The sequence below is a fragment of the Amphibalanus amphitrite genome, unplaced genomic scaffold (genome assembly GCF_019059575.1).
Source record: "Amphibalanus amphitrite isolate SeventyFive unplaced genomic scaffold, NRLGWU_Aamphi_draft 001127F_arrow, whole genome shotgun sequence".
NCBI classification, from domain to species: domain Eukaryota; kingdom Metazoa; phylum Arthropoda; class Thecostraca; order Balanomorpha; family Balanidae; genus Amphibalanus; species Amphibalanus amphitrite.
Genome location: NW_024882621.1, coordinates 211,117 through 235,974, shown reverse-complemented (window position 1 = coordinate 235,974; position 24,858 = coordinate 211,117). Strand labels below are relative to the sequence as shown.

Genomic DNA, 24,858 nt, shown 5'->3' with positions numbered 1-24,858 from the left:
TCTTGGAAGGAGTCTGAGTCAGATGCTTTTCGGGCACGAGCGCTGCCTGAAAACAGCCACATTCTAGGTGACGCTGCTTTCCAGCTCTCTACCTATCTTGTCACGCCCTTCCGAGAAAACCAGCTGCGCCACACAATCCAGGTGAGCCTACACCCAGAGAGAAAGGCTCTTCAACTTCAAACTGTCTGGGTGTCGAGTCGTCGTGGAGCACGCGTTTGGTAGGCTCAAAGGCAGGTTCCGGAGGCTGCATTATGTGGAGACCAAAAGTGTCCAGAAAGCCATAGATATCACTTGCGCCGCGTGTGTTCTGCACAACATGTGTGTACTGGACGACGATGAGTGGGAGGTGGAGCGTGCTGAGGCCGAGCTGGAACATCCTGAGGATGATGATGCCGATGTGCGTGTGGCCGCTGATGGCGCAGTTGCCGTGCGGAAGCGTCTGGCACTAGTGCAACAGGTGTGTGCCCAGATCCCTCAGTGAGATACATCATCGTGGATGATGTAGTGTCCGGTGGGCGGTGATACTGCCCTTTGTACAAACTTTGTATGCATGTATATAGCAAGCTTGACAGCTTCATGGATTCTTTTTTGGGGGGGGGGGGTGTATACCAAAATCATTGGTCGACTCGTTACCATGTATGTTAGAACAAAATGAGATATCAGCTTCCACAAACATGTCCAGCCTGAAGTTATGAAATGCGTTTTCAAACCCCTGCACCTCTGTTTATGTGACTACCTACAAGTGCTGCAAGTGTTTGTGCACTTCGGAGTGAGGGTGGTGACGGTGAGACGGCAATCGATGAACTCGGCGTGCTGAGTGGGCAGAAGAAGTGGTTGTGACTGAGAGGGTGTCCGTCAGTTTACGTCAATGCTTTGTTGGAGCTGTCCCTTTTAGCAGAATAAATTGACGTGGTGGACCAAATCTGTTCATGGGAAAATGAGGAATGCCGATCTGACCCACGGTAACGCAGAACGACACGATCGGACCGCAAGTTAACCCTCGCATGTGGGGGGGGGGGTCGGATGGACCCCCCCCCCATGGTTTTTCGCGAATAACTCGCGTAAAAAGCGGCCGATCGCGACGAAACTTTCAGTACCCTCACATTGATCAATTTTACACCTACCCTGAAAATTTCATGACCCTGACCCCAATGACCTTTGACCTGTGACCTCTTTTCCGAGACCATGTTTGGCCGGAATCGCGATTCTGCGTATGTCGGCTCGCATTAGCCGCGCGTTTGCAAGCTTTTCGTGGTTTCAAATGTTCAAACATGTGATTTGTTGTTGCTTCCATGCATTAGGGTGGGTGTCAAGGTAACCTGAAGGTCAGGTCAGGTCATTGACCTTTGGTGACCTCGGGTGACCTCGGTTCACTTTTTCGAGCTGTACATGTTTCTAGGCTAGTTTTTGGAGCTGAATTCGAATTTAGCAACCATTTGAACATTTACGAAGTAGTTTTGGTGCCTTCGTAACATGTTACAAAGCTGTCAGAGGCGGTTGACACGTACTACGAATACCCGTCACGACGCCTACTGGTTGACCTGACCTGACCCGACCTGGTCTAAATGCTTAAAGACATCATCTGTGATCAAAACTAGCACGATATTCGTGATCAGCACCCCGAAAAACCCCTCAGCAGCCACACTTTACGACTTTCTAACAGGTCCCGATTTTCCCGACTTTGGGTCATTGACCTGACCTGGAAGGTCAACCAATGACCTAGGACCTTAAAATTGGGTATCATCGGCTTCCTCTCGTCACGGGCAACACGCTCGCTTTTTCCGCGAAGCTCTAGCTCGATCAGGGGCCAAACGGCAAGGGGGGGTCCAACCGACCCCCCCCCCCCCATACACATTAGAAGCTGGCAAACGCCGCACACATGCGAGGGTTAAGCATACTCTGGTGGCGGGTAGGCTGTTAAGGTAATGAAGTGCAGAGATAGTTATTTTTTGACACATGTGCATTTATTAATAAAACGTTGCTTCTCGATTACATGTTGACAAAACGTAACTCGCAGAAATTGATTCGCGAATTGCACGTTATCTACACTACACAAGTCTCATACGCGTACTGACTAGTGACTACTGAGAAATATCATTTTCCCTGAGAAATGTCTAGCTAGTCACAAACATAGTGAACGTTAAGCTCGGTGAAAAAAGCTATCAAAGCAGTTTTCCATTTGTACACTGAAACGGAACGGTCGTCTCACTTGGCTAGGCGCTGATAAATGAAGCTGAAAGCAGTTCATGCCGCCTATCCGCGAGCATGTTCACCTTCGGTCTGGCTGGCGTCACGGGCGCGTTCAGGCCGCCTCTGCTTCAGCAGCTCTCTGAGCAGCTCGAGCCGCTGTTCTTCTAGCTCCATACGCCTGTTCTCCCGTTCGTCTTTCTTCTTCTGATATTCAATCTCACGTTGTTCCTTGCGTTCCAGATATGCAGTAAGTCCCTCGGCTCCTGCAGTCAGTCCTGTGCCTTCCTTCCTGCGCTTTCGGCCAGCGAACTTGCCGCTGGACGGAGGGGTTCTTTTTCCGGTGCTGGACGTAGGAGTCATTTGTCCAGTGGTGTCTGACGCAGGTGTCATTTGCCCATTGCTGCTTGACGTAGCAGTTTGGGCATGACGTTGGGGTCCCTGTTCACCTGGCGGAGACGTTCTTGAGTGCTTCACGCTTGAGGTTGGAGCCTCGTCACCAGCATCAGGAGCAGTTTGGTCCATGTCAGCAGCTGGCATTGACGTCCGTACGCCTTGCGGCGTCACCGACGGGTCGTCGCCGATTATCCTCTCCATTTGGGCCTGGTGTTCCCACGGCCTGGAGATGCCTCCCCGACCAGTTCTCTTCTCGCTGCCGTTCAGCTTACGGCGCTTGTACGAAAACACAAGGTGGCTCCATTTCCGCCTTACCGCTTGAGTGGTAATGTCGAGCGTTTTAGCGACCTCATCCCAGTGGCGATTTTTTTGTTTTTGAGTCATTCGCTTAAATTTCGGGTAAGCGGTCTCCATAATATCCAAAAGCAGAACATCAACGAGTTCCGTAGCTGCTTCCGCAGCTGCTTCAGCTGAATCACTGGCACTGTCTTCGGCCGCTGTTCCGCATAGGGTAGCATGAGCGTCACATACCTCGGACTGAGCAAACTGCATTGTACATACGTCACACGAGTACAGCGGCCCCGGGAACTGGCCATCGCAGCACTCTTGATGTCCGACGAGCAACACCACATCGCCGAACACGGTGTTACACAGGCTGCACTGGTATAGCTCCTGTGGTTCACTGCAACAGAAGAAAACAGACCAATAAACCAGTGCCTGGAGCCTTGATAAGGTCGGACAATTACGCCTCTAGGAATGGAGGGGTCGTGACCCGCCCTCGACCGACCCCGACAAAATCTCTTATGTAAGACATTAATGGACGAAGCTTTGGGACAAGAGGCGGACAGTGGGGAAACATGTTGCTCTGTTCAATGTTCAGTTCGTTATCAGTGAGTACACTGAGATTTAGCTGACCGGTAGTCAGGCTACAATACAATGTAATTACTGGTGGCATGGAAAATTACAAACAAAAGCTTTCCCCTGCCGAAGTCAATGCCTGTTTTACAATATGAAAACCTACTGTGAGGCATAGTTCACATTGGCATACCTATGTGTACATATACCTAGGTATTCTGTAAAGACTGCATCTAATATCAGTTTTTATTTTGACTCATTGTAAAATTATTTTTTAACACAAGATAATTGCTAGCTGAACCACTGCGAAAACTTAAGAGGAATGGTTACTACTCATTCATCATTGTATTGAAAAAAATGAATAGCATTTTGAAAACAGGCTTTAAACAGTGATGATGCATCATGTTAAGCACAATGCGATTCATGAATTACTTTGAGTATGATTCCTGACAGTTAGTCTATCACTGGGTGGTTGTTGAAATAGGTAAATATGAAGTGCAAGTCTAAGAAGTAGGAGCCAGGTAGAAATAAATTTGCTACAGTTGCTCATCTGTCAAACCAACATGGGCCTACCACTTTTCTCAGTTTTTCACCTAACAATGCTCATGCTTTGTTCAAAGAGATGTTCATAGTGAGGGTCAAGCTTTAGTCATTAGTAGAGCAGCTGTCCCACAAAGATTTTCCAAAGAAGGCGAGATACTAGCCACTAGGTATAAGTAGAGCAGACATGACATTATGGTTTTCAAACTCAGGAGAGGTACTATGCCTGGAGATGCTCCTTCCTAACAAAAGCAACTCAGCCTAACCTGCCCTACAACTTAAACCTAAAAAATAAAAACCTACATACCTATAATCTTAAAAACTTCATAAGTTAAGTACAAACGTACATCACCTCTCCTCAGTTTGAAAACCTTCTTACAAGGTCTGCTCTACACTAATAACAGGTGCTGTAGGATTGTAGGTTATTATTTTCTGGGTTTTTGGTTGTAGGGTCAGAGTAGGTTAGGTGTTTGATTTTTGTTTTGTTTTGTTTTGTTAGAAAGAAGCATCTCCGGGTTAGAGTGCCTCAGCCTCGTCACTGCCGCTCCTTGGTTGCAGAACCTTCATGTGACGTTAGCGCCATTTAAGGAAATAGTTCTTTTAACATGGGGTTTTGAACTGGAACAGCAGTTTTGTAGCTTGCACCGAGACTAGCGCAAATCAGAAGCTTTTACGGCCCAACGATCACCCTAGACGAAGATATTCCATTTCTTGTTAAAAAAAGAGTGCCGCGTAGAGGAATGCGGGCCTTGAACAGGAATGCAGCCACGTCACCACACAGGTTTACAGGTTTAACCACACAGGTCATCTTCTTCCTAAAATATAACTGTCCTTCCTATGCTTAGTTGAATGCCTACTCAGTTCCCCATGTTATCCTAAATAGCCATGATAATAATCTTCACAAATAATTTGAACTTCACTTAGACTAGAACATCAATCCTTGATGCATCCTTCACCCCACTGTTGGCCCCACTGTCCAGCCGATTCCTTTGCTATGGCATATGCCTAACTGTAATAACATAAAAAATCATTCAGTAATATATCACGAAGTTCGCAGAAGTACCTACAACACAAGGAAAAGCACCCTTTCAATTTCGCGCTCAATTAAATTTGCAACTGCCGCGCCAGTTTGCGTGGCATTGATTCCTGCGGCCGCTGCGGTCGGATCGTTTCGACCGCAGGAGACGCAGGCGACCGCAGCCGGCCGCAGCCGTATGACGTCACACCACCCGCCCCATCCCCACTTTCTGTGACGTCATTACCCGGCTGACCGCCGAGCCGCAGCTACCGCAGCTACCGCAGGTGCCCGTGAACAGCACTCAGGAGTGCCCCCTCCCTCTATCCCAGCGACACACAGAACCTTACGTTAACACCAGAATAACTTAAAATTTCAAGTCGCGGCACTCCCAGCTAGGAAATGAAAGAAACATAAAAAAGCAGTAAAGAGAGAGTCCATGGTTAATATAAATGAATAAGAAGCAAAGTAGTCGACACTGTAAACAGTGGTGACTGCCCTCTACTGAAAGCCCATCCTCATTCACTCGCTCACATTCGTAACATTCATACACAGCATCCAATACGAGAAAAAGGCATAATCGCTGGGGAAGGTTGGTTAGGGGGTTCTCTCATCAAAGGCAAGATCATCATCATAATACTCTGGTCTAGGCATGCATGAGGGTCCGTTAGCCCAGACACTCGGAGCACCCCACGAAGCAAGGCTTGTTGTCGGGCGCTCCAAGTGGCCGGGCAGGCAGGGTGACATTTAGCAAAACACTAAAAATGAGTAAAATACACATACTGCATATTACACAAATACCGGACGGATACATACACCTATGTATGCCTACACAAGCATACATACACATTACACATACAACTGTCACATACAGGCATATCAGCGTTTGGTAGGTACCTATGGTTGAAGTACCTATCTTCGAATTATAAGATGTATCAAGCTAAATTAATCAGTATTGATTGATATAATGATTTTTAACTAGCTTTTTTATTGTGCTTTTGGCAAATGGCACAGACTGAACGTGAGGAAAGATCGAGGTCATGACATTGTTCCACACTCTAGGACCTGTCCATGACAAAGTATGAGTTTTATATTTTTTGAAACTTTGTAGAGTATCTCAGACTCAGACCACATCTCAGGACTCAAGGCCAGTTTCCAAACAATGTGTTTTGTGTTGTGTTGATTCTGCCTTTTGCCTAGGGAACGTTGCCATGAACATTTATTTATTTTAGTTATTGTATTATGCCTGTTACCTACCATTAGACTTACTAATTGGTTGTGCTTTTGCAGCATGAATGAGTATTCTTTGTCTTCCTTTGATAGACCACAGTAGATTCTTGATAATTCTAATTAGAGCCAAAACTGTGAAATGTTGAGGCTCATGTGTTACCCCTACCCTTAGCAATGGAACTTCTACCACAAAATGTATTTTGCAGTGGCTAAGATTGCTGTTATTACAATTCAATAGCCTCTTAGTGTCCAAAGTTTGAATCATATGCTGATAATTTTTTTTTGTGCAAAATCAAAAATACCGGCATGCTACCGGCAAGACATGCCAGATACCACGAAAAAACCTGCGGTAGTGAAAAATTACCGGCATGCCGGTAGTGCGGTAGGGAAATTTTGCAACTCTATTGCGTATGCAAGTTGGACTTGCATACGCAATACAATCCCAGTGAATTCCGATAAAGTTTTATATCTACAAACATAAACCTGGGAAAAATATGACTCTAAAACAGCACATGTCTTTTAGGTCATCGTGCAATGAAGCCGACAGGGTGTGTTAAAAATCCAGTTCTCGCAGCCTCTGAGTTATCGCAACCAATTGACATATGGTTCCGTGGTGCTCAGGAGGGGACCATCAGCGACCAGTGCAGCTGTGGGGAGATGGGTATGTTACCGTCCTCTTCCCTCTCCTCAGGAGCGCGACCAGCGCTGTGTGGAGATGGAGGTGGGTCGCGCCATGCTGCAGCTGCTGCTGGGCCGCAGCTGGCCCATCTACTCGTCGTTCCACCGGTATCTGGAGCGCTGCAAGTACCGCGTCATCAACAAGGACCAGTGGAACAACATACTCGAGTTCTCGCGTACCATCGCGCCAGACATGGCCAACTACGACGAGAACGGCGCCTGTGAGTCACACTTAATCGACTGATGCATGATAATTTAACGGTACTTGGAGGTACTTCTTGATTGATGTGATAAAGCGAATAGTTAGCTATGGTAAAATGCTGGAAGGGAATGGTAAGACTAAGGAAGTTCTGACATACGACATTATGAGAAGCTCAAGCTGAGCTGCGTTCTACGTGGTCGGCTCGTCTTTTTTTCAGGGCTAGGAAGAGACTGTGGCGTCCTCTATTCCAGTGACCGTTTTGCAGTTGTGTGGCCTATGGACTGTACTGCTGCTGTTGAGGTCTGGTCCTTATCAAGCAAAAAAAAAAAAAAAAAAGGATCACTCACATCTGAAAAGTATTTTGCTTCACATGCTTCAAAGATGTTTTAGGCTACTGACGCCATGCCGTGGCCTCGTTCTAACCTAGTCGTGCCGTCGCCGCTCTGCTCCTACAGGGCCGGTACTACTGGACGAGTTTGTCGAGTGGTACCGCCAGGAGCACGGCTTGAACGCTGTCCCCACGGACGCCACCATGGAGCCGGTCTGATGCGGGGCCGTCGGCCGAGCCGAGCCGCGCCGGTCAGCTGCCGCACCGATACTCGCGGCGCGAGGTGAGCCGAGAGTCTGTAACCACGGGCGGCGCCCGGCGGACGGCCCTCGGTATCCACTGTGTCTGTGTGCACGTGCCAGTGACGGGGGAGGGGCGGGGACAGGGCGGCGGGCGGGCGGGCAGTCCGCGCCCCAGTGATGGCTGATACGTCAGGCTCAAGTAGATGGTGAGTTCCTTACCGGGACGGGCTGGGCGTCAGGCGCAGAGCGCGGCGCACCACTCACTGTCTACAGTATAGTGATGGGAAACGGTGGACCAATGCATTTTGGTGGTTTGTCGGAGCTGATTCGCGCAGGTCGTGGGAAGGGGAAGGCACGCCGGCCGTGTACCGATTTTTTGGGAGGGTTAGTGCAGTATGATGGGACGGGTTGCGGTGTGGTGGGCTGGATGGGACGCGGGGTGTGATAGAGAGCGATAGGACGAGCTGGAATGCAGGACGGTGTCGGCATTGTTCGGTGGTAGTATGAGGAGAGCGGGACGGCCTTCTGACTGGTTCCTGCCCGGGAAGTGAGGATTCGTTGCGTGGTTGATGTGTGGTAGCGGTGGCACTGTACCGTGCCGTACCAGGCGGCCTCAGTGTGACTGTTCAGTGCCGCCCTCTATGAGCGGCACGGCCTGGGTAGGTTCCGATCCGCCTGAGTGGTTCGGCCACTCTCCTTCGTTCGGCCGCCGATCCTCGCCAGTACTCGGCCTCCAGCAGTCCTCATAGGTGTCTTCATCAAACCTCAGTTGCATGGCTTCGATGCAGAAAGCTGAGTCTGAAGAACGGGACATTGACGTTTTCTGTCTGCATCCGTGTGTGGTCGGTTGCACATCGGCAGCTCCGCAATATCCTCAGTGCACTCAGTTTGCGTTTGACTCCACGGGCGTTTGGTTAAGGGCGTTACAAATGACTGCCATAGAGTTACCGTGTGAATAAGTTACGACTGTTAGGGTGTGAAATATGTGTTACGCGGTGACTACACTATCGCGTGTCTGGGTCACAAATATTTTGCTTTGTTAATCTCGCACATTTCTGTGTAAAGTTGTTTGTCGTTTCGCCAAGTAGGGCGTGTCAGGGCGCGATTCTCTCCCCTCGGCTGAACATGATGTACATTTCCTCAGGCTCTCCAAGAGAAACACCCCACATCCTGTTTTAGCGGGCTATTTTCTGCCACACATGATGCATAATATCCCGGCTGTCGGCTTTATTTTGGTTACGTCTAACATTCTAGATATCGCGCACTTGTGTTAATCAGGTTTTACAAAAATGCGACTCCTTTATAGCATTTGATCATAAATTGAACAAGACAGCTTCTTTCATGCTACTTTCGACCTTATTTCTCTTTTCTTAGGTATTTATTTTTTTAATAATGAAAGTTCTTTGAAAGCAACCGTTCAAATGAATTCAAAATTAATTTTACACATGCCACCCATGACTATAAGGCACACATTGGATTCCATGTTTTTTTTACCATTAGTGATTCTTGTGTGGAGCTTCTCGATGTGTGCCTATATTTAGACTCTGGCACGTAAAATTTGCCCTCTTTACATGGCTGCCGAGTGTGGGGAAGATGCACAAGATCAAACCTCCTCTGAACATTTTTTTTTAAAACCTAACATGATACCTCTGCCATGAAACCTCGATAGAGCCTGGCTTTTGCGTGAACCTGGGTCCCTGGAAGACTCATCTGGTCCTAAACCGAAGTAGGTCTTACCTACCATCTAACCAACAAGTCCCGCCCTGACCACCATTCAACATCCGTGTATAACAGGTGTGACTGGTGTGTCTCTCGAGTATACATTAACTTCCTGGCTACTCTGGTACTAAGACCGGCCGCGTGTGCGTGCGAATGGTGCATGTGGTGACACAAAGTGGTACTCTTTTGGTGATGTTTGGCGCAGTAGGGAGGCGGTCACCATTGGGCATTATCAGGTTCGGGTCGGCCGGCTGAGTCGACCCTGACCGGGACGGGAGGTCAGTGTGTCTGGTGGTGCTCTACCGCGGTGGTGAACGGTGTGGAGGGCCAGACTGCGGACCTGACCTCCCCAACGCTTAGTTGACTGAGGCAGATGATAGGCGTGATTGTATAGCAGACGGGCGAGGCGGTTTCTTGACATGGTTGCCATCGGATCATGGTGTGGAACTGTGGCCCGGTGAGGCTGCGGCAGCTTGCAGCGGCGGGCTGCTGCCCCTGCCGCCTGTTTTTGGGGAGCGCTCCGCGTAGCGCGGCTATTGCGGGAAGTGTTGTGAATGACGCGACTCAGGCCGCGGCTGTGGCCGAGGGGATACGGCCGGTGATATGAACTCTGAACTGGGAGAGCGGTGTCAGCGCTGAACTTGAACTGGGAGCGGTGTCAGTGCTGCGATTGATAACGTGAACGGTTGTCCCAATTCTGGTCTTCTAGTCTCATGTTCCCAGTTAGCCAAATACATGCTGTTCCGCTGACGATCGAGTGTGTCGAGGACGATGACTGAGAGGCATTATGCACATTGGTAAGCAAAATTCGTAAACTGAAAGTCACGCACACACCTTGCTTCTAATTGGAAGTGCGTAGCGGATCTGCTTCGAACTTGTGCAAGTCAATGGGTCGCCTTGCGCGTCGCGACTCATGTAACAGTCCGAATGGTTTCTGGAGCTCATTCGGTTGCTTATTTGGATTTGTCAGATACAAATACTCCTTGCAGCGAGATCTTATGTAACTGTCTGAACATAACGTGTTAAAGGGACTATCCCACCTTTAACATGGGGTTTGAGTTGAGATAGCCAAGTTTGCGGCGAGGTTCACAAACCACTATCTATCTAGGTTGCAACCCCCGCGGCCTCTTGGTGTTGAAGAAATTCGTTCCCTTCATTTGAAAATGGGCCTTGCGCAAGGCCCTATCTTCAACATGGAGCGACCGTTAGTGTGACGTCACCTCGTTTAGTCATTCTGATTTGAATGGGTTTGTTCGTTGAAAAATCGCTTAAAACTTGGTCTGAACTTTGTTGTGGTGCCTACAGAGTAAAAAGAATCAGCTTTATGACAGTAATGTGGCCTGGGGAAGGAGTTAATTTTGGGCTGTGACGTCACATATTTGAAAGTTTGTGTTTGGAATATGGGAAGCCTAAGATGTTTAATGAAAAATGAATGCCAGAACCGTGTTCCTGGTCATCCAATCTATAAAGTCGGGCACAATTTAACTGGTTTTAACAACATTTTAGAAGGTGGGATAGTCCCTTTAACCCTCGCCCGCACATGGGGGGGGGGGGGTGGTTGCCACCCCCCAGGTAGTCTTTCTGCTCTGCACTCAACATTTTTAGAGCTAGAAGGCTGATTTTTCGTATAGCTGCTCCTCTATCCTTTCCTGATGTCCACTAAAAATTTCAAATTTCTGTGGTTTTTGGTTTCGGAGATATGACCTTGTTTTTCAGGTCATGTCATGACCCAAATGGCCAATTCTCAACATCTTGCGTTGGCTATGGGCCTTGTGAGCTTTTGGCACCTTGATTTCGGCCTTCTATGCCAATCCTACCTCCCACCTATCATGAAACATGTTGTTCGACGATGTACAGAGGTCAAGGTCAGGGTCAAGGTCAACCTAGGTCATCTAAGATAATTGCGTTTTAGGCAAGCTGAATTTACTTTTTTTTGAAATTTTTTGACTACATTTTTGGTAAAAGCTTCTCAGATCATGATTTCATGTAATATGGACACATAAACAATCGGTGCACACATCAGTATACACACAGACACACACAGACATACAAACACATATTATTGACCTTGACCTAACTTGACCTGAGATGACCTCAGCAGCAAAAACCTGGTCGGGTAGTGTGACAAAGAGGTTCTAGCTGGCTTGGCACCAGAAAACGGCATCGTCATCGGTATATGACAAGCAGCGCGCTTGATATCCAACGGTGACCTAAAACAGCAACATTTTTTAGTTTGACCTGACCTGGAAGGTCAATGACTGACCTGAGAAGGTAAAACTGGGTATCATTGGATTCGTCTCTTCCCAAAGAATCTTTTTGGTCTTTACCGCTAAGCTCTATCTCCAACAGGAACGAAATGGCGCGGGGGGGGGGTGGCAACCACCCCCCCCCCCATGTGCGTTCTAGGATGGGAAAATGGCATGTGCGGGCGAGGGTTAACCCTCGCCCATGTAGGGGGGGGGTTGGTGCAACCCCCCCCCCCCCTGAGGTTTTTCTTAGCTACACGCCGAACCGTTTCAGATAGCCTGCTCAAATTTTCAGTACCCTATGGGGCATCCTTTGCGCAACTTTTGGTATTTTTGTTTTGTCAAGGTCATGTCAGGTCACGGAGTTATGACGTCATAAAGGGAACAACCTCCGGCCAGATTTACGCTAAATTGGAGATTGCTTCACATTGCACGGTAGGCGATCGGGCCGGTCTAGCCTCGCGAAACCTCAAAGACACTTTTTTCCGAAAATTGGAAAACAACGCATACTAGTCGACAGAAAATTCATCAAAGATTACGATTAGTGCATTTGCATAGCTCAGGAGACATTTGTTCGTAGACAAAAGTATCGTTAAAGACAGCGTTCCGTAACACTTCATAAGGGGGATAATCACAACCGATTTTTACGCTCTTTGAATATTTTGCGGAACGATGAAATGGCTAGGTGTTGAGCATCCATTTTGCATGGAAAGTGGAATTTAGATGTTTAGACGATTCCGCCATAGAAAGCAAGTAGACAAAATCAGTTCAAAATGTCTTATAATTGGGTTAACTTTTTATATTTTTTTTCTACCACTTAACATTACGCTCACTGAATTAACCAAGCCCAGCAAAAAAAGTTTTACGAGGATGAACTGAAAATAATGCTGTATCGCATGCACTAAGACACTATCTATTAGGGGAGCCAGTGAAAATTTGCAGCCACTTGCAGCCCTGGCATCCAGACACTTTTTTCTTCTAAGGGTTGGCCGTGGCTTGGTGCACTTGAGCACAAGTGGTAAATGCCCCAAAGGGTGTTTTCGCGATAGCTCAAAACACCCAGGCAATAGAGAGCTGCAACCTGGCATACCTGACCTTTGATACACGCTGGATCTTGTGACACCAACCGCACTTTCAAGTCAGGTCAGGTCACTGACCTATGACGTCATACATGAACCTCTGCACGATCCTCAGATGTCGCAACCTTGCAACGCTCTCAGTGCCAGAGTAACTTTCACAGGGAGGTGAGACTTGTAGGACTTATTGTCCTTCAGAGGTCTTACAACTTGTATATCTCAGATTTTTCCTAAATGTCACATAAAGTCAGGTTGGTCACGTGACCTCACCTATAAGTCAGTGGGGAAATATGAAAACTGTTATTTTGGCGCCAGGAATGATATTCAATTGTCTCAAGTACATGGAATCGTTACTTCATGCACTCCTTGCAAGATCTGATGCTGCATTTTTGCATTGTTGACCTTGCATGACGTCATTTATGACGTCACTAGGGTCATACGAGTTTTTCGTCAATAACTCCCGATCAAGTTGAGCTAGAGAGTCGACAAGGTCACCAATGGACTCTGGAAGACCTGCCGAATCGAATGATATGCGATATGACCTCCTTCGACCAACTTCGTGATTTGAAGACCTCTGACCTGACCTTGACTCGAGGTCAAGGTCAGGTTGACCTTACGGTGGCCTCACCTGAACAAAAGTATACCATTCGACGCGCCTGAGCAAGGCGAACACGACGATGTCAAAATCGTGGTTCTGCGGCCATTTTTTGCGAAGTTATTTACCAAAAACCAAACCCGCTGCTTGGGTCACGTTATGAAATGGGGCCTTGCCGGGCGAGATTTACGCTGTTTCATGCTATGTATAAATTGGTAGGGCATAATCGTTTGAATAAAAAAATGGTTTGGAAGCAATTTTCTACGGAGGTACACACCATTTCAATGTCCTACCCAGCTCATACCGTCATAAATTTCGACCTACTCTCAAAAGTATTCATGCGTTATTCGAGCAGCAATTAGGCAAATTGCAAGCTCGCCACAGAGCACAAATCCTATAAGAGATAGTCCTTATTTAAAACATATGCTCATTGGATATTCAAGAAGGTTGCTCCTAAATATTGTGGTTCTAGCTTCAAAAACATGGATGTTATGAATGCCGATAGGTTTCGCGAGGCTACACCGGCCGGATCGCCCACTGTGCATTGGTAGGGGAGAGTGGGGCACATTCGTGCAAAAAAAGGATGAATCCATATATCTGTTCTTTGGTTAGTGCAACGGCAAAATTGTTGTTTGTAGTATGGAAAGGAACTATTGCAGATGCTTTTCCTCCTTAAAAGTTATCCTCTAAAATCATTGCTTCTATTAGAAAAAATGACTTTTAATAACTCTGAACGTTTGCACGAAACTGCCCCACCTATGGGGCACTTTCGTGCAAGGGGTGGGGCACTTCCGTGCACCCTGCAAAGTTCGAGCAATTACCGGGCATTACCAGAAATTTACCAAAGGAAATTGGCAGTGGGTCATTTCACTTAATTCCTTTCGACAAGAATGCATTGCACAACATATGTAGAAAGAATGGGCAGGCCAACAAGAATGTGCCAACTGCAGGCCTTCGTGACCTCGCCAAGGTCGTGTGAATTACTTGTCACGACGTCGCAAGCAGCCGAGACTGAGTCAGGCGAGCGTCATTAGTGAAACCTATTACAGATAAAGTCATAACTCGCAAAAACGAAAAAAAATATGCACGAATGTGCCCTTAGGCAGTGCGTACACGAACCTGCCCCACAACGTCATTTGTAATATATTTCAAAATTTCTTGTTGAAAAAATGACAGTTTTTCAACAAACAAGTTTGCAGCTGTTCCGTGAATACAGTGAGCTTCTTCGCCCCCAATTTTGAAAAGCTGAACCACATTTCCGAGTCACGATCACGAAAATGAATGCTATGAGAAAAGTTTGGAGAGCGCACGAATATTACAAATTTGCGTTTTTATCAAGCATGACAGCAGGTACAGTGTTGTCATCTACATTGAACGAAGGGCTGCAATGATAGACATATTTCCATAATTTACCTTGAGCTCGTGCAGTCACTCATGTTCCCATAAACTGCTGAAAACGAATGTGCCCCATGCACGAATGTGCCCCACTCTCCCCTATAAATGCCGACTGACCTGACACACTGATGGATTGTTTTAGAATCATAACTGGCTGATTTGACATTGGCACAATGTCCGTTGACCTTTTCAAGGTTACTAAAGGTCAAGGTCAGGTCAGTGACCTCGGTTGACCTGTAATGACTTCTTGCACTTGTATGCCTTTTCGGGGTATTTTGATGCCCTGAATTCGAATTTGCTATCCATTTCAGGCATCGTCGGTTGTTTCTTGTAGTTCATTTTGGGTCAGGGTCAGGTCAGTGACGTCACACGCCTGACGTGACCCAATGCACAAATGACCTTGCAGACTTTCGATGCTCCCAACGCATCATTTTTAGAGTTATGACATCGAAGTACACACCAAACGATAGAGAATTGATCAAGGATCACGATAGTGAAGGTTTCAAGTCGATATCTCTTACCGTTTTGCCGCAATCGGCGCGGAAATCTGAAAAAGTTAGATTTTTCCGAAAATTTGACCTTTGACCGGTCATAAGTAGGTCAAATGTTGACCTAGGACCAAAAAATATACCACCAATCGCGAGATCTCGTTGAGAGCAATCCGTTGGTGTTTTCCGCTAAGCTCTACGACGCTCCGTTTTCAAACGCCAGGGGGGGGGGGGTCGCACCAACCCCCCCCCCCCTGCATGGGCGAAGGTGGCAAAACACCGTTTACGGGCGAGGGTTAACCCGCGCCCCGTTGGGCTCTGCCGAGCAACGCGCCCCGTTGGGGGGGGGGGGGGCATTTTGGCCCCCCCCTAAGATCTCGAGAACCACGCAACCTAGCGACAAGCGGCAAACGGTGTTGGATAGCCCTATCAGGGAACTACCTTGTGACCCAATTTTATTGACCTAGGTCAAACCGATGACGTCACAGGTCAGGTCAAAGGTCCAATTTTCACCGTTTATAGGCATTTCAAGAAATGCGTTCTAAAATCGAGTAAAATGCATTTCATTGAAAATCATCGATGGGGAAATGTTCTTCAAACACATATTTTGCTATTTGAGGTCACTGATACCAGGTCAGGTCACAGAGGTCAGGTCACTGGGGGGTCACAATATGAAAGTGTCGTGTGATACATGTTTTATGGTCCATTTCACATGACAAATGCGATTATGTGGGTCAGGCAGCCTTTGGGGCCAGCCTAGGTCACGTTTTGGTCAAGGTCAGGTCAAGGTCAGGTCAAATTAGGTCAAATTTCAAAGTTGATATTTTTGCATAAAATGGGTATCGAATCGATGCAGCTCGTCACGGGGAGTTCAATGGTGGTCTTTGTTTTTCCGTACGTGGTCTAGAATCGCTAAAAATTGAGTTCAAAAATTTGACGTCCTCATTTTTGAACAGTTTTTTTGCTATAACTTGGCCAAAAAACAAGATATCGATCTGAAATTTGGTATGTATATAGAAGAGCGCAGGGACTATCACATATATTCCGGTTTTTTTTCGAAATTCGGAAAAATTTTGGATTTTTTTTAGTTTTTCTAAAAAAATCCATTTTTTGAATTTTTTGGGGTCAAAAACCCAAAATTTTGAAAATCCGAGATAGCAGTTTTGTAGCGCCGCTTTTTGTCTACTAGACCATATAAAGAACTTTAAAATTGCTTGATAACTGTAGATTTGGTGAGCGTTTCAAGATTGCATGTTTTTTGCTCATTTTTCCTCGAACATGACCTCAGTTTGACCTCAATAACTCCTGACCTAAGGTGACCTAAGACTTGAAGTTTTGTGTGAAGGTGTCAAATTGATGCCCGGGAAGGTACTGAAAATTTGGCTATTCAGGAAAAACCACAGGGGGGGCCAAAATGGCCCCCCCCCCAACGGGGCGAGGGTTAAGCTAGGCTGCTTTCCATTGACCATAGATGGCGTTAATTCTCGTCGCGGTGTCATACTGCACCGCACTATTTGCCATGAACTTCCTCAGGGACTCTAGCTTCTCTCATGTTTGTAATCAACCTCAAGAAACGCGTATTGCATCACGCGACGGGTATAACTCACAGCAACACTAGCAATTGCACACAATCAACCATTGCACACACAAAAAATAGGAAATGACATCATAACACTTAGCGTCATTTCTTAAACCCGGGCGAATGTGATCTTCAGGCTAGAGATCACATATGTAGCCGCCTTTTCGTTGCCCGTTTGTCGCTAATCACGATCTGCTGTTTTTTTTTCTCGGCACAGTCAGGTATTGCATCGCTATGTGCCGTATTGTGATGCAATCACCTCATAACTTCCATCGGCCTTGGTGGTGCTGGATGTCCGCTGCCCTGGATCGGGGCTGCTCGATTTGGTCGCCACTCGGCTGGACTGTTCACTATTCTGCTTCGACTCCTGTTGACTACCGGTCGTGGCTGTCCTGGTCTGCGGACTGCCAGGGCCGGCATCGAGCGGTACCACTCTCGATTCGATCCGCAGTACGCTGCTGCCGCCGCCCACCAGCCACCGGCTCGAGATGGCGCCATACATGCGCGTCATTAGCGACTTAGCGGCGCCGACGCTGCCGCTGCGGTTGCCGCCGCCGGCGCCGCTGAGACTGTCGCGTTTGTTGGGCGGCAGGAGGCCGAGCTGCCAGCGCTCGGTGGGCCGGTACAGCTCCTCGGCGTCTGCGCTGCCGAACTCGGCGTACACCCGGAACACCTCCACCAGGAGGAGCAGCAGCGGCGCCACGGCCAGCACCACGGCCACCGCGGCCGCCCACGCGTCCAGCTGCACGCCACGGAACTGCAGCGGGTGTGTGGCGTGGTGCCATACGCTGGAGACGAACATACCGAGCAGCAGCAGCGGACACAGCAGCCGCCAGCAGGTGAGCCAGAACCAGCGCAGCTGGCGCAGCGGCACGGTCAGCTGCTGCGAGAGCGCGTCCAGCAGCCGCTCCGCGTCCAGCGTCACATTCACGGCGCACACCAGCATCAGCGCCAGCACGATGTTGAAGTAGCTGTTGGCGTAGGCGCTCACGGCGGCGCCCAAGCTGGGGCCGTCGTGGAACAGGTAGATCATCGTGTCCAGGATGAAGCCGGCGCTGACAATCAGGCAGACGGCGGCGCGTGTGCTGGTCGAGCCGAGCACCGAGAGCTCGCGCAGACTGGTCTCAATGACCAGCACGGCGGCCTGGGAGGTGCCCAGCCCGAGCAGCATGGAGAACAGCAGCAGGAACGCCAGCCACACCTGCGACGTGCCGGCCTGCTGGCCCAGCGAGCTGGTCAGCATGATGAGGTCCGGCTCGCCACCGTAGTCTCGCAGCAGATCCTTCAGATTCCTGCCCATCTGTGCGGCGTTACGGGCCAGCAGGATGGTGCAGCTCAGCGACCAGAAGGAGTTTATCAGGAAGTTGACGAAGACTAAGATGAACGCAGATCGTAGGCAGTCGTGCTTGGGTGCGTTACGCGCAAAGATGAGACTGTTGAAACCGACACCAATATTGGATGAAAGCAACGAGGACGTCGCTGCAAAAAGCCAGCACTGATAGTTTGACAGGTGCTTCACACTGGGCACTAGATGGTCCCAAACCACGGAGAAGTCTTTTACCAGAAGCAACTCGTTGATCATGATAGCTAGGGCGATGCAGGCTGGCAGGCCGAACAGCAACGGCAGGGTATAAAAGACAAGGTCCCAGCCTCCCTGACAGGCAAGCGCCAGCAGCATCCAACACCCTAGAAGCGAGAGAATCCCGCGGCCGTGTGCGTGAACGTGCTTTTCGTCGCTCGCCCGCTGCACGTCGTAGTAGTACTCGGCGGCGGCCAGCTCTCGCGTCTCGCTCAGCACGGTGTCGTTGATCCAGGTGGATCCGTTCTCCAGGTGGACGCAGGCCTCGGTCAGCCGGTCCAGCGTGGGGGACAGGAAGAGGGAGGCGTTGTTCGGCTGACACAGGTCCCTGTGATCTACACATCGGTCAATGGCGAACATCAGGGCGCCGCGACTCCGACAGGTCTCGTCCAACACAGGAGTGTAGCACCCTTCAGAATGAAAACTTTCGTTACAGTTCATCCAGCAGGGTCTGTATTCAAAGGCTTCTACGACGTATATTCCTACGGTACTCAGGTTGTCCATCCAGAAGACGAGCTTGACTACTAGGCAGAACAGGAGAGTATTTGGAAAGCCTCGCAATGCTGGCGCCATTTGTGGCATGAAACCCGCCATCCCGTGCCCTGTGAACTGGCCAAGGGCGGCCTCGAGCAGAAAAAGTGGCATCGTGAACACAACTTGGCACACAACGAATGCCACGGTAAATGCACCACCATTAAATTGCATCCAAAGTCGTGGCCCACGTACTGCGCACCTGAAGGACATAAATGAACTCAGTGCGAACGCCATCATCTGAACGTCGGACTGCCACATGCCGCTATCCTCCCGTCGACTCTGCTCAATTGCCAGCTTGACATCCAGGTTATCCGACGGTGGCTGCTGCTCTGATGTCGTGCAGGTTATCAGGACAGATTCCTTTGGCCGCGTGCTATCCGGTCCCAGAAGCATTGCCGTGGATGGAGGAGCGGTGGGAATTTTGGCGTTTTCGGACTCTACCGTCAGATTCCTGCCATCGACGATAATGGTCCCGAACTCGGTTTCGATTGTTCTCTTCGAATGATCAGTTTCAGGGAACGGTCTCAGAGATGACGGTGTAATGGTGCTCTTCCCGATTGGCGGTAGGGTTAGATTTTTGGACGAAGGCTGATTGTTCGGGCTGAGTAAAGAGTTTTGATCCTTGTTTTCCATGATTTATTGTTCTTGTTGTAGGCAGTTTTTTCGTATATTGTGTCAAATGTTTTCGTAGTTAATTAAAAGTCAATTAGTCTCAAAAGCAGCCATGGCTAAGAAAATGTTGTGTTTGTTATAGAATGTTTTTACTGTTGGGCAAGTTGGATATAACCTTTGCTTTGGTAGCATTGTATGCAATTCTATTGAGACTGCAAAATTTGCCCCAGCCGTTATAAATAATACATTATCACTAGGTCAGGTTCCTTATGAGAAATAAAAAAGCATGAAGAGCTGTTGGGCGGAACTGGCGATTACCGCGCAAACAGCACTCATTGCAGGTGGAAGCAAGGGTGGAAGTTGGCTTACTTGGGGCAAATTGGGCGCAAACTTGGGGTTGGGAGACGAAAATATGTTGGCCTTTCGCCGCAACGCCGCAATATGCTCTCAGGCTCAGGTGTGTGTTGCAATATCATGCTTTGCATTCTCAGATACTTCTGCTTGGTGAATCTTCCCCGTCATTTATATTGTTGAGCTCAAGTAGATTTCTGTACCCGTCCCAAACATCTGTATTATGTATGTGGAATGATTTTTCTTCTCTCAGCTTACTTTTTCATGAAATGAATAGACAATGGACATACTTCTAATGGTTTCTGGGTACCTTCCATTGGTGCATATACCTACAAGGTGAAGTGAACGTAAAAGAATGCCCCATTATTGGTACATTTGCGAGATTTACTCGACATATTAGTCCCATTATTTAAAAACTTGGCTTATGGATGCGGGATATATTGGTGGCTCTGTACTATCCTCCCCTTCTTCACAGGAAGACAGACAGGAAATCAATAGAGGTCATCGCCATTCGTCAGGATGCGGCAGAATCTGACCCGCTACCTACTTTTTACCGGACTTCATGTTAGCCTTATGTGTGTTCCAGTTATGCCAGGCTTTGACGCTAATGCTAATCCATTTTTCGTTGCAGCACCATCGAAGTGCCTAGAGTTGTGTGGCCAGATTATATAAGTTTGTGGATATTTTTATGACTGTTAGTTGACGTAATTTGATTTTTTTTTAAGATTTGGAAGCGCCAACAAATAGCTAATAAAGATGGTATGTTAAACCAATGCATTTACTGACAATGCCCATAGGCGTAGGAACAGGGGGGGCCGGGGGGGCCATGGCCCCCCCACTTTTTAGCCATTTTTTAAAGTAAAATCTTTATTTTTTATTTAAATACAAAACTAAGAGCAGGAAATGATTCAGCAAGGTGAGATGAGCACAAAACTGCAAAGAATTTCTTCATAGGGGTATTGGGGCTCCCACAAAGTGACATTGAAGTTTCGCTGGCCCCCCACTTTTCGTGAGGTTCCTACGTCCATGACAATGCCTATCATATTAATAGTGCACTGCAGAGAGTCCCTCTTTTGAGGCCTCGTAATTCGAATCGCCTAACAATCGTGCCGGCCAGGGCACATCAACATTCAGCAAACACTCCGGCCCTCACCATTCACCACCTATCCGTATATTTATTTTGGGAGCTCGACGACGACGGCAGGTGCTGTTTCCAGTCTCAATGAGTGCCAGACGACAGCTACAGGTGAACTCGCCGTTTGATCTGTCATCAGATCCTTTGGCAGCGGCGGCCCACTTTACTGCGCTTCCTAAGTCACCGCTCAAAGAAAGTGCTGAAAGGGGGGGGGGGTGAAGGTCACACAGGAACGGCATGGAGAAATGGGGAATGTTGCGCCGCGCCTTACAGGCGCGTAACCACGAGTCTGAAGTTACTGGGGACCACATGGAAGGCCGCGAAGACCAAATATAATATTTCAGGATCAGCCTTCGCCCGAGTGTGTGGGGGGAGATGGTGGGGGGCGTTTTTGGCCACACCTGCCATTTTTTTTTTTGTTGCGCGTGTAAGCACAACCGCGGCGCGCACCGACACAGGTAAACATGACACACTGAACCGGAAAATTGCACCTGTGACCCCTTCTATGCCTCTGAGATCATCTCAGGTCATGAAATATCTCCAACAGTTTTTTACCATTACTTTAGGTAGAAACATGTTAGAGCGCAAACACCATGGATGTGTTCAACTCAACAATACCAATCGCATGACATGCAACATGACTTTTTCCTTCCATGCGTCTCGACGAGACCAACGCGATGCCGGTAAAATCAGCGCCATGCTATTTTTGAGTCAAGAGTTATGATACAAAAACCTTTCCCGCAAAACGCCAACCTGGAAGCTAAACCGTTGACCTTAGGTCAAAACTGAGAACATTGCTCAGAATGGTCTTTGAAAAAGCTATCGAATGCGCTTTCCCGCAGCACTGCAGCTCTATTGGTTCCTGACGTATGCGCCAATTTGTGAAAAGTTGTCAAAATTGGGAATAAAAGTTTGTGAAAATTTTACCTTTGGTGACCTCCAGTGACCTGAGCGATGACTTGATCAAAAATGACATAGATAATTCTGAAAGATACTGTAGCGAGCTATCTGCTGCTTCTTACCGCGTCTTTCTAGCTTGCTAAGGTAATCTGGTGTGGCCAAAAAGCCCCCCCCCCCCCCCCACCATGGCTAAGTTGGTTGAGAGGCCCACCCGGGCGCTGGCTAAACAAAACATCCAGTTTTGTTTTCCGTTGACTACATACGAGGTGTGGCTAAAAAGAAACCGGACTGCTCGTGCTGGCCATAAAGTAGGGGGCCCGAAAACTAGTGAGACACTTGACATTAATCTTTATCATATTGTCGTGATGTGTGCCATACGGCACCTCGATATCGCTATTATTCTCCTTTCCACAGATCTTTGTTTTATTGATGACGCTGACGCTGGTCACTCCGGTCTGGATGTCCTCGACTGATTCAAAATGGGTTTTCTTGACGACGTTTTTCATTTCAGGGAACAGCTAAAAGTCACAGGGAGGGAGGTTTGTCAAATAAGAGGGTGCTTGAGCACCACAACCTGCTTTTCGGCAAAGAACTGCTGGACGCTAATGGCAGAATGCGCGAGTGCGTTGTCGTGATGGAGCACCCAGTTCTTGACTTCCCAGAAACTCCACTTGGAGCGCCTGACTCGTGAAATGAGGCGTCCCAGGTCTTCCTTGTAGAAGTGCTGGTCGACTGTGGTACACCCCCAGCACGAGCTGGCGGTGAGCGAATCCCCTATGATCGAAAAAGACGATCAATGTCATCTCCTCCCTCGACTTTGACATGCGCGCGGACGTTGATGGACCTCCAGAGTCCCAGACCTTGGGGTCATCACCGACATCCTCACGACCAGTGCAGTGTTGAACCTCGTATGCCATTCAAACACTTGCATGTGACACATGACTTGCTCCCCATTAACAGCCTTGAACAGATTCAGCGTCTCTGTTGGACTTTTCTCCAGTCTGGCAAGGAACCTGATGTTTCCTCTTTTTTCGAAGTTCATTGCAGAAGCCTGACGATGACAAGGCCGCCGAACATCGATAAAACAAAGAGCTGTGGAAAGGAGAATAATAGCGATATCGAGATGCCGTTTGGCACACATCACGACAATATGCTAAAGATTAATGTCAAGTGTCTCGGTAGTCTTCGGGTCCCCTAGTTTATGGCCAGGACGAGCAGTCCGGTTTCTTTTTAGCCACACCTCGTATTACTCTTCACGTCGATTTAGAGACAATATTTGGCTATTCAAGCAAATTGAGGTCGTCGGTTTTACTGGGGACGGTCCCCAGTAACCCAAAAGTTACTGGGGACCGGTCCCCAGTGTCCACAGTGGTGGTTACGCGCCTGGCGCCTTATTGGCAATTAGCATATCATCCACTCTTCCGTCAGTCATCCTCGATATTGGCGAAAATAGCGAAATGCTTTATTCGTTGAAACTGCAGCTAAACTGTGCAATAAACTGTTATCTACTAAAGGGACATACAGGAAAAACTGGTATTGAGATAGTAAACGAGTTGAAGACCCAACAACTAACTTTTTTGTCCCTTTATTTTTGCTCTGTCCCTTTGTGCTTATCAGCTTTCAAAAATGTATGCATGCATAGTGCATACTTTCGTTTCGTTTGTCTCGTTATCTAGCCAAAGAAAACCAGCTAAAGCAATCAAACTAAAGCTTAAGTCATCTGAATGTGCCCATCGCTCACTGTCAAGCTCTGGATGCCAAGCAAATTAGCCGCAATTTGGGTCGCCCGTTATAATTCCAGCGCCAGAATGGCAGGGCGTCATGCTCAGAAGTCAGAACTGCAGAACGGCAGAACAGAACGCGAACAGGTTCGCCTTCCCCGCTCCCCGCGCCACATCCGCTGGGCTCCAGCAGCCGACGGCTGGCGAATTCCACCGCCTCGTCTGGAGAACCAAGGCCGGTCCAGAATAGCTGCGCCCCACGTCGCAGCCCCGGCCGGCCCCCGGCGCAGCCGGACTGCGTCAAAGGTGACCGGGCCCCGGCCCCTGGCGCAGCTGAGGGCACGGCCAAAACGACACCGCCCCGCGATGGCGAGGATGTCGGGTGTTGGTGGTGATATGATGCGGTGTTATGACAGCGAAGACCGGATGTTGACTTGCAATGATCGTTAGATCTGTGAGCAGCGAGGTTTATTGGCGGTAGAAGGGGTGAAGTTGCCATGCTTGGTCTCCTCTGTAAGTCCTGCACCTGTTCGTCGTTGGCACCGCGCCTGTCGCGCCGCGTACCTCAAGTTCTCCTAAGGTCGGTCGGGGTCAAGGTTTCCGAGGTAGGGCTGAGATTCCGCGGGGACAAGTGGACTGGTGTTCTCCTGGCGAAGTGTTGTTGACGCAGGGCAGGTGTTGGAATGCGCAACTGGTGTAGTAACTATGTCAGGTAACAAGCGAATCTGATCACTGCTGATAGATAAGACCTCACCAGCCGGTCGACAAATTCACGGCAAGCCCACGTCATTCGCCAGTCGACATGGCAACGTCCTGGATCGCCTGGCACATGCCATGGTACGCCCGGCGCCGCCGATCTGACCCTAATTGTGGCCGCCACTCTGGAGTACGTCCCTGGAGCGGTGCCGAACAGGCCATCACTCTCCCGGGGTCTGTCGGCCGCGCCGTCGGTGACAAACCGTGCAGCAGCGGGGCCCGATCCAGCGCCGACGGCCCCGCCGCTCTAATCTCTGATGGGCGCGCCTGCAGCTGGCACGGCCCTGACAGGACGACAGCCGACTAACGGGCCGCTGATCGCAGCCAAAGTCAACAGGGGCCCGTTCATCCGATAGGTATTCGCCGAGTCTCCGTAAACAAACCTGGGCTGCTCAGGAAGAATCCGCCGCTAGGGTGCCCGTATCGGGTCTCTCCAGAATGATCTTGAATAATGGCTATTATTTCTTAGCTGACAAATGCCGAGCAGAAATGTGGCTGT

The 24,858-nt window shown here is 48.7% G+C and overlaps 2 protein-coding genes across 2 annotated transcripts; one reads left to right on the top strand and one right to left on the bottom strand.

Annotated features, from left to right (window-relative positions):
- The first annotated feature begins 316 nt into the window (after positions 1-316).
- LOC122370371 (DCN1-like protein 3) lies at positions 317-10,143 on the top strand. Its single transcript, XM_043345909.1, has 3 exons — positions 317-477; positions 6,845-7,122; positions 7,559-10,143. Exons 1-3 carry the CDS (start codon positions 317-319, stop codon positions 7,648-7,650), a joined length of 531 nt encoding a protein of 176 aa, XP_043201844.1. The 3' UTR covers positions 7,651-10,143.
- Positions 10,144-17,003: 6,860 nt separating this feature from the next.
- LOC122370370 lies at positions 17,004-19,277 on the bottom strand. Its single transcript, XM_043345908.1, has 2 exons — positions 19,084-19,277; positions 17,004-18,678 (listed from the first exon to the last, which is right to left on the bottom strand). The coding sequence occupies exons 1-2, from the start codon at positions 19,275-19,277 to the stop codon at positions 17,004-17,006; spliced, it is 1,869 nt and encodes a 622-aa protein (XP_043201843.1).
- Between the last annotated feature and the right edge of the window lie 5,581 nt (positions 19,278-24,858).